Source organism: Aphelocoma coerulescens, chromosome 9 (assembly GCF_041296385.1).
Source record: "Aphelocoma coerulescens isolate FSJ_1873_10779 chromosome 9, UR_Acoe_1.0, whole genome shotgun sequence".
In the NCBI taxonomy this organism is placed as follows: Eukaryota; Metazoa; Chordata; class Aves; order Passeriformes; family Corvidae; genus Aphelocoma; species Aphelocoma coerulescens.
Genome location: NC_091023.1, coordinates 17,977,104 through 17,986,885, shown reverse-complemented (window position 1 = coordinate 17,986,885; position 9,782 = coordinate 17,977,104). Strand labels below are relative to the sequence as shown.

At 43.5% G+C, this 9,782-nt stretch overlaps 1 protein-coding gene across 7 annotated transcripts in view; it reads left to right on the top strand.

Annotated features, from left to right (window-relative positions):
* Positions 1 to 345: 345 nt before the first annotated feature.
* Positions 346 to 9,782, top strand: part of ABCC5 (ATP binding cassette subfamily C member 5) — a 70,329-nt gene continuing 60,892 nt past the window's right edge. For 3 of the 7 annotated variants that reach the window (XR_011152647.1, XM_069023956.1, XM_069023954.1), the window contains exons 1-2: positions 346 to 449; positions 1,636 to 1,810. Coding sequence is in view for 4 of the 7 variants with exons in the window: in XM_069023956.1 (XP_068880057.1) it covers positions 1,682 to 1,810 (129 nt within the window). In the remaining 3 variants the exon portion in view is untranslated. Of the gene's footprint in view, positions 450 to 980; positions 1,132 to 1,635; positions 1,811 to 6,203; positions 6,384 to 9,782 lie in introns of those variants that run through there. The other 4 variants (XM_069023959.1, XM_069023957.1, XM_069023961.1 and 1 more) reach the window with 3 other exon arrangements.

Genomic DNA, 9,782 nt, shown 5'->3' with positions numbered 1-9,782 from the left:
TGCATTGCACTGCATTGCATTGCTTTGCGCTGCCACCCTGCCGAGCGGTGAGGAGCGGAGAGGTGCGGTGCCCCGCTTCAGTGCGGTGCGCGACGCCCCAGTGCGCCCGCCCCGCCGCGGGGCCGCCCCGGCGGGCGGCGAACGTTCCAGACCCCCCACGCTGCGGCAGCGGCGGCGGGACGGGGCTGGGCGGGGCGCGGCGGGACGGGGGCGCGGCCAAACGCAGCCGGCCCGCGCGGGGCCTTAAGGGAAATGTAGTTCACTGTCGGCAGTCAATGAGTGTCCAGTCTGGGGCGCGGACTACATCTCCCGTGGGGCGCCAGGAAGGAGCGGCCGCCGCAGCGCCCGCCCGCAGGCGCAGTGGGGACGCCGGAACCGCTATAAGCGGCGTTGTTTGGGTTCGCGACCGCGGAGCGGCGAAGCTGCGGCGGGGTCGTCGGTGGGCGGAGGTGAGCGGCGCTGGTACCGGGGGCGGGTGAACCTTTGTGTGGTGAGGAGGCGGCTTTGCCGTCCTCTCTCCTGTCAGGAGCCCGGCCGAGAAGCACCCTCACCTCGCTCCTGGTGAAAGGGCTGCGCGGTGTCCCTTCCCGCCGCGCTCCGTCCCGCCTCGGCTGCAGCCGGGGAGCACCTGTCCCAGGGTGGGGCGGCTCCTGTATTTACGCCAGTGCGGCGGAGACACGGGGAGGCGGGGGAAGAGCGGAGGGGGGCTCCCCCTGGGCTGCTGAGGGACGTCCGGCCGCGGGGGCTGTCCCGCATCCCCGCCGCGGGAGGGACGCGAAGCCCGCGGGCGCAGCATCCTCGGCCCCGCGGTGTCTGTGGCGGTGAAGGCGGCGATGCTGCAGCGGCGGAGCCGTGGCAGCCCCGCGCACCCGGGCAGAGCTGCTGGTGCAGTCTGACCAGCGTCGTGCAACCAGGCGTCTCCCATCGCCTTAGCTGAAGGCGGGTGGCAGAATGCAATAAAGCGAAGTTATAAAACAGAGTCTCGCAGTGGGGAGCGATTTTGTCTTCGGTACTCTGGTTCTTCTTCTGACCTTTCAGTGCAGTTTGATAGACTGAGTGGAAACCTGCAGCACTGAAGGCGTGACTCATTCCTGTGCATGGCTGTACTTAAAGATAGCTCAAGCATATGGAGTAAGTGAGCAGTGCTATAGAGAAGGGATGAAGTTTTCTCTGGAGTGTTTGTACTGACTAATTTTATAGAGGGATTGGTTTTGCGAAACTTGTACTGATAAATTATTGGATATATGCAATTTCAGACTCTTAACAAAAGATTTTGGGGTTTGATCTTCCCAGTCAAGTTTCTCCAGCTTTCAGCTAAATGCTGTATCTATTACTTTAATCTGTCAGATTGCATAATTGTGTTTCAGAGATCTAAGGGAGGAAGTATGACAGCACTCTAGTGCATTGAGGATCATTGTACTATTTGATTACCTCAGGGTATGTTTAAACTAGTTCATGAGAAGTTAGTCTTGTGTGGACTTTGAAAATTATGTTATTACAGTCCTGTTGTAATATAACTCTTTTACAGTTGCTTACTGATTTTGATTTCAAAAATAAACTTTGAAAATAGATGACTAAAAGTAACTGGTGTATTAGGCACAGCACATAATGAAGGGGAATTTGATTATTTTTCAGATACTTGAGGTGAAAATACACGTGTAAACCCTGGCGTTTACAGAAGATGAAAGACATCGACATAGGAAAAGAGTACATTATACCCAGTCCTGGGTATAGAAGTGTGAGGGAGAGAGCTGACTCGGTGCAGCATGAAGAGCAGGAAGAGTCTAATTTTCAGCATTCTAAACTAAAGGTCAGTTTCTTTTTCATTGTTTGTTTTGCAGTCTTTATGCTTATTAAATTGTATGCAGCAGCCTTTTTGCTGTGCCAGCTGTATATAGATTTGCTGCATTGAAGGTCAATAATGAATATTGCCTATTGTGTGGAAGAGGTCATTCCAAGGGGTGCTGTAGCTATTTTGATAACAGGTCTGAGCACCTATTAAGCATTTTTCACTTTTAAATGTGGCTTTTCAGTAAAATTTGAACAAAACATACTTTTTTTTTTTCTAGCATTCAGATATTGATGTGAATCAAGGAAATGTTTTAAATCTTTGTATTTTAGAGAATCATTTCAACCAAGCAAGAACAGTGAAGAACTGAGCATAAATCATGCACCATTCAGTGTTGGCAGCTGAAAAAACTCTTAATCATGCTGTGGTTGTTTCAAGGATTAATTTTCTAAAGCAGATGTCTAGCTTGACTAGCATGACTTTTTTACTTTTCCCCTCAGATGGAAGTAATTATTATTGAACACTTTCTTGAACATCTGTGTATTTAACATGGTGAGGTACCATCATAATCCTAGTTTATTTTGAGAGCTGGGTCTCAAAATAACCACTGGCTTAGAGTTAGCCTGTCATTGTTTTGAGCTTCTAACTTTTAGAGCTTGTTTGCACTGGGAAGAGTGCATATACTATCAAGTGCTACAGGGAAAAAAAGGCTCAGAGGAATGGAAACACCCACACTGGTGAAAGATATGGTCGGAAACCAATAAGCCCTGCCAGCTGAGGAAGGTTAAAGATATTCCAGTGCTAGCATTCAGAGCAGCTAACATTTTCTTGCATATCCTTATGTTCTTGACCTTTTTTGAAATACTCCAAGGACTGATATATATATATATATACACACACTGTAGATTTTTCTGAAGACAAACAAAGTTAATAGTGCTTCTGTGTGATTTTTGTAATGATGAGTTCCTTGCAGATGTGTTGCTGGTCATTCCACATAGATTGCCTGTGACAGCACTGGTGTGAGAGGGTTGGAAATAGGGGAACTTGCTGTATTTGTATGGAGGAATTGTGAAGACTTGTAAAAAGGCTTAATCTTTGCTGCATTGTAGTAGCTGCTGAGATGCTCTGTATTTGAGCTGAAGGCTTACCTTGTTTCACTGGGTTTGAGGGGTTCCCAGTGCTGCACTGCTGTGCTTTGGGATTGGAGATCCCAGCTCTGCATCAGGCTGAATGCAGCGAGCGCTCTCAGGCCCTGCAGCTCCAGTGTCCCCACAGGCTCTATGACTCAGCACAGTGCTGCTGACGTGTTCGAGCAAGGTAGTGTCTGATTGCATTAGAGCAGGCACTGATGCAGAGCCAAGAGCCCTCCGGAGTCACGGTGCGGATTTTTAACAGCCTTTATTATGTTGATGTCATGGGCTTGCCACCGACCCTACCCTGTCCAGTAGCAAATCTGCTCTGTCAAATTACTGGTGACAACAGTGATGCCATTGGCAGGCAGCTCTGTTTCCTGACCAGTGGCAATGGAGTTCAGCAGTAATCATTGCATGTTATCTCTCCCTTTTGGTCTGCATCATCTAATCAGGGTTTAACTTTTAGAGGAAAAAATCCTTATCTTACCTGTAAATTTTTAATTAAATGAAATAATGAAACCAGCATATTTGGGTGGTTTTTTGTTGTTGTTTTGGCTTTTTTTTTTCTTTTGTGGAGACTGAAAGTAAGTTGAGTCCTGCATGTCTGTACAGCCTGGCATGAAAATCTCTAACTCTGAGCTTCAGGTCAGCTTAGCTCTATTGCTGGTCTTTTTTACCTTTCTACCACTGCCATTTGATATGCTGCCTATGACTACAGGGTAGTACACACAGATAATTGATTGCAGAACAGGGGTTATGTGAAATTGTGATGACTGATGTAAGAAAAGGGCTTACCCAAGTCATACCTTGAACTTTATCTGGTTTGTTCTCTGAGTAGAAGAATGAACTTAACTTGTCTTGCTAGTGGAATCTTCTGGTTCTGATAGGTTGTCCACTTTACTTGGTAGTTATCTTGTTTAGTATGCCAAGGTTGTAGTTAATTTCTAGCTCAGACATTGGTACCATTTTTGTTTTGCTAGCCTTGCATCTCAGGTGTATCCAGTCCACAGACACAAATAGCTCTGAATTTGTTGCTACATGTCAGTGAGGTTAAATCCTGCTTACTTGCAGAATACTATGGTTAAGTAAAAGGAGCTGTATTTATAGCATCTTCTCTAAGTTAGGCATTCATGTTTGTGTACCAAGTTTTCCCCTTTCTAGTTGAAACAAGCTCTGGTTTCAGCAGGGTACTTGGCTTAGGGAAGAGCAAAGACTTCCCTTTCATAAGGCTGAGCTTTGTTTTGTTAAGCACTTTCCCTCTGCCCGTAAGAAATGGGTAGAAGCTGTAAAGTAAATGGTGTTTCAAGGGAAGAGAAGGGACTCTGTCCTTTGCTACTGTATCTTCTATGGAACCTGGATTGGGTTAGATGCCTAAACTGACTTGGCTCAGCTGGTGGCAGAACACAATGGAGGGCTGATGTGATGAGGGTAAGACCACAGTCCTACAGCAGTTCAGACAGAGGGATAAGCTGTAGTGGAACTGTCATTTGGACAATGGAGTCCAGTGTACCATCAATAGGGATGTGACTCTCAAATTTCTTGTAGAAAATCTGGCTCAGGATTTGAACTAGGTTGACCAGAAAATGACTAAGCTGTGAGCATGATCTGTATTGCCAGGAACAAGCTGCAAGGAGATGTAGGTTGTTATTTCACCACTAACTTCAGATCTTTGTGGAATGCAGGTTTGGGACTGTTTTGCAGCAGACTTTCACTGCATGAGGTAGACTTCTTGCTAACATGTTGCACAGGTGCCTTATAGGGTGAGGTAGAAGAATCCTGTATGCTCTGGGGACAGTAGTCAAGGGCCATTGGTTCATGGCCAGTGGTGATGACCACTTCTGGCAGGGCTACAAGGACATTTGGCTGATCAATAATATGACTCATTGGGGGATTTGGTTGCCTATATTGCTGCTTTTTCTGCATCCTTCTTAATTTGAAGCAGAAAAATCTAGTTGATTTTCTGACCATGATCTTTTTAGGTGAAAGCCATGTTTTACTAATGAGCCAAGGTCCCAGAGCTTTCTTGTACGTCTCTCTTCTTAGCATTGCATAAAGGTTATATTCAGCTTTCCATTTTCTGTCCTGAAACCTCCATTCTTGTGTTTATTTCCTGCTGAAAGGATGCTGTAAAGTGTGTTCATGACAATAGCAAAAAAACTTGCAATTCTTTCCTTGGACGCTTAAATGGTGCTTGGTCACAGCTTGAAAGATCACATCTTTGAAAGACATGAGCTTTTCAAATAGGCTTCCTGGAATCATAATTGAAATAATTCTGCAATATAAGTAGGTCTAATCCAACATTTCCTGGTGCTTAATGGGAATGTTGCTATAGAAATATGGACCTCTGAAACAGGCACTTTGGGACTGAAATTTTAAAAAAAATTTATTCAGCTTGTGAATACATATATTCACCTCATGAATAAGTGTCTGCAATGTGTTCTGATAACAATTGATTTTTAAGTCTTTGGAGACCTTAATGTAGCTTACAAAACAGGGTCTTAACTACATGTTCCCACTGCATAGTACCGTACTAATTGGGCTTATTGTATGTGGGGACGTGCCTCTGCTGGAGAACTTGTAGGTGCACTTGCTGCCTGGCACTATAGTGAGTAGTAAAAGCTGTTACGTGACCAGTGAGTAATAATTAAGGGATGTTTTGAAATATTGATTTGTACTTACGCCTTTAGGACTTTCTGTTCTCAGAATGTGCCTGTGCCCTTCAACTTGCAGCTGAAGTAATTGTATGTAGTTTTTCTCATGGAAGCAGTGTGTCCTGGGGAGGACAGATCCCACTGTGTCCATGAAATATGCTATAAAATGATAGATGAGGAAGAGAAATAATTTGTTCTTGAAATGCTTTTGGAATAGGCTCTTCTCAGATGTAGGTTTTTGTGTTTATTTGATGGAATAGCAGGCAATGAAGTTTGCTTCCCTATCCCATTACATTTACAGTGGAGGAGGATATGAGAACAAGCTGCTTCTATGATACAGAGCTTCTGAATTTGAGTTCCTGTATTAATGATGCTACAGTACTTATTTACAAATTGTGCTCCAAGCTGTAGTTAGTTCTGGCTGGAATGTACTGTTTAGGATTAATTTCTTGCTGCTGAAGGATAATGACTGCATCTGTGGTAAATCTCAAGTGCAAATTGCTGCATTTCAAGGCACCAGATAGGGGAACTGTAGAGATTGCTTCAAACATGCAGGAAATGTGTTGCTAACTTTAGCTGTTAGAAGCCCTACTAATATTCCTGTCCTTACCTTGCTGTCTTGTTTTTCAGGTTTGTCTCTGACATCTTTTGCCCAAGACAGCAGGGAATGTGATCAGAACTTGCTGGAGTTGATGTAAATCCTTCAAGCACTGATAGCTTTGAAGTGATTTATCACTGAGTATTTAAATAGATCAATTCTGCCTCAACCTCTCTGAAGCATTTGAAGTATCTGAGTCAACTGAACAACGGGTAAAAAATAGGGGTGTGAGTGTGAGCCTGGGTACTGCTGCTTTTGCACTCCATGCTTAGAGCAGTTCTAGACAGCTTAAATATAAACTTTTATTTGTAGCTGAAGCTGCTGGATGCGTCTGCATTTTTCCAGATGATTGCATATTTTCATAACCAAGTAAACACTTCTTTTTTAACTTTTTCAAATGAAATGAAAGCAAAATTTTAAAATTTGTTTTTTACAGCAGTTCTATTATCTTTGAAAACTTTGAACACTATTAGACTAGGTGCAGTAACATTCATGGTACTTTCTAAAGATGCATTAATTCCATGATATCCCCAAAGAACTGAATATATTGGTTACAATCATGTTCTTTTAAGTTGTTTTACCATTGAACTTCTGCTAATAAAGCACTCACTGACAGAGTAACCACAGAGAATCAAGTGATTCTGTCAAGAATCACTTGATAGAAGATCCTAGAATTGTTTATTAGTGTATGCTTTAGGATGACCCTCTAACTACACTGAAGAAAGGGTATCTTTACCTTGTCCGCCATGAATATATGTACACATCACCATCTGAGAAAGGAGCATATCCACAGCCAGTCATGTACCAAAAGTTTATCTGAAACTTGGAGGGGAGTTTATGGTATCGGAGAAGCCTTCCACTTAATAGGAGGAACAAAAAGGTGAAATCTGTGGTTGGGCAGAGATGTTTTCTAGAGGAACATTGATATTCTGGATAATTTACAGCTTCCTTTGGAACTTGACTGCCTTCCTTAATGCACAGCCATTTTCTAAATCTTAGCCACATTATAAAACCTCAGCTCTGACCACTTGCTGGTATTGTTTTTGACTACTATTGGTTGCTGTTCCTTTGTTCAGAGCAGATTTCTAAATCAGCCTGCTCATGACCAAAAGTGTGTAAGGAGTAGATTAGCTATCAGTGAAGGAAATCTGGCAGTGTCTTTTCCATTGTAGTGTTCTATATTAGTGCTGGAGACATTCTGCTCTATGGCTGTTTCAGAAACTCAGTGTACAGCTCTAAGAGATGCCAGAAATATTTACTGCACCTATCCCAAACTACTGGTGAGCTTAGCTTGAAGCAACTTAAAACTCATATATATGCAAGGAGTTCTGATGCCTTGGGACACTGAGATGGTAATTAGTTTTTGAAAATTTGTATCCTAGTGATAAGGGATAGTTAGCTGTGCTCTGAATCACATACTGCAAGCAAGCTGTTCCACAAACAAAATGTGTTTCAGTTGTTTTTGAGGATGAAGGTTAATGAATTTCAAAGTCAACGTGTTTAGAGCCCTGAGGTGTTTAGTTTGAGCTTCCTAGATTACTGTTTGCCATTTGAGCAAGGTGCCCCTTGCTTTTGGAAGCATGTGTGTGTACAGGAAGGTGAACTCAGTACAAGATTGTTGTATTAGGCTTGATAAATGCTGCAGTGTCAAGGCTTCTGCTGTCACTCATTGGTGATTCCACTCAATAGAAGTTTTAAGTTCAAAGCCTCCCTGGATGCTCCAAATGTTGTACAAAATTCACCTGTGTAGCTTCTACAGTGACCTGGCTTAAGTATAGCCTGAGTAAAGGTTGTTACTGAGGAACACACCCAGCATACAGCAGCTTGTCAGGGTGGTTCAGGAGAGCAGAGTTTACCTGAGCAAGGCAGGAGCCAGATTCTCAGCCTGTGGTGTGCTAGGTTGATTTGCTTAGTGAGGAGTTGGTTTCTCATCTTTGTAGTCAGAGATGTGTAGGGTGCTAATTCTAAAGCTGGTTATTTCCAGTTCCACAGTCTGGAGTCTGCTGGCACTGTGCATGAGCTATGTAGCTCCAGTGCTGGATGATCAATGTACACTGAATGGCTCTTAGGACCTTTGCTTACAAGATTATGAATACTGGTTTTAATGTAAAACAAAAGACAGGGATTCATGGATACCACAAGCTTAAGCATGTGTGCAGCTGCTTATCAGATGCACTGATAGCAGCTAAAGTTGCAGAATCCTAAAATAAACACTTCATGCCAAACTGTATGTCTTGGATTGCAGGAATAAGTGGTTTTGCTAGGAAAGAGTTGAGAACATCTCACCTCAGTGCTAATGCTGGCCAGAATTCAAGGGCAAGGTAAAATAAGAAATATTCCTGTAAGAAGCTGATACACCTGTACTCACCAAGGACTTTGTGCCTCAAGTGAAAGTGCTCAATATATGTGACTAAAATACTCAGGCTCATCAGATGTGCATACTCTGACCTTGTTTGGCTACAGAGCCTTGATATCAGTACCAAGCACTACTGGGAGACTTCTGCTTTAATCTGAGGGTACATAAACTCAGGCTAGCTTTGAAACTATGATGCCAGTGTTAGTACAACTTCTGCTAATCCTGGCTCAGAAAAGTAATGGCAGATCTTGTGTAATCAAGTCACATGTAAGTGACTCTGCTAGAGTGAATAGCTGGACTTCAAGCTTTTCCATCTCTGAACTGTTGTGGTAAATCAGAGTTTCTGAACAGTTAATTTGTATCTCTTAAGAGAAATGTGGCACAGCTGTACTTATTCCTGCATTTGGGTATGTGTTTGGTGCTGTGAAGAGCTGTTCTTCAGTGTAGGATAAGCTGGGAAGGCAGCAGAGACATGAGGTTTCATTTATACTCCCCTTTTCAGGAGGTTGAAGAAAATGGAGGCTCTGGCTTCTTGACCTGGTTCTTTTCAGCAGTTCTGGAAGGTGTAACCATAATTTCTAGGCATCTGACACTATCTGATGGTCTAACCTTGGTGCTGTGTGAATTCAGCTGTGCTGTCTGTACTTTGTGATCAATGTGTGCAGGTGCCTAAAGGATCAATGCCTCCTTCCTCACACCCACTGTCTCTGTTCTAGCCCAGTGCCTGTTCCTTGCTGCCTCGGTGTCAGGGAGACAGCTGGTATGGGTGGATGATACACCAAACTAGTCTTAAATAGGCTCATGTTTTAATCAGGCAGGGTATTACAAAGTATCCTAGCTACAGAGAAAGCTGGGAGCCTAATGCTGCAAATCCCCTTGCTAATATTTTTATAGATTGTGTACTGCATCAAATCCAGTGAAAGGAGAAGAGAATTGTCTTAGTAGGCTATAAAGTTCATAGTGCACTTGCTGCTTCACCAAGCAACTGCAGACTTGACAATGTTTGGACCTGCAAACCTATTTAATTTTCAGATGCTCCTGGGTTTGGTGACTTGCAGTCTGAACAACAGTGCTTTAGGGGTTGTCTGTGCTACCTGCAAAAGCATTGTATATACCCCTTACTGCTTTCCAGTGGGATTATACTTGGACTCAGAGGAATTGCTGGGAATAAGAATGCAATTACAACTTCAGAGAATCTTTTCCTAGACTCTTGTTTTATTGTAGTTGTGCTTAAGCTAAATGGAACAGTTGATTC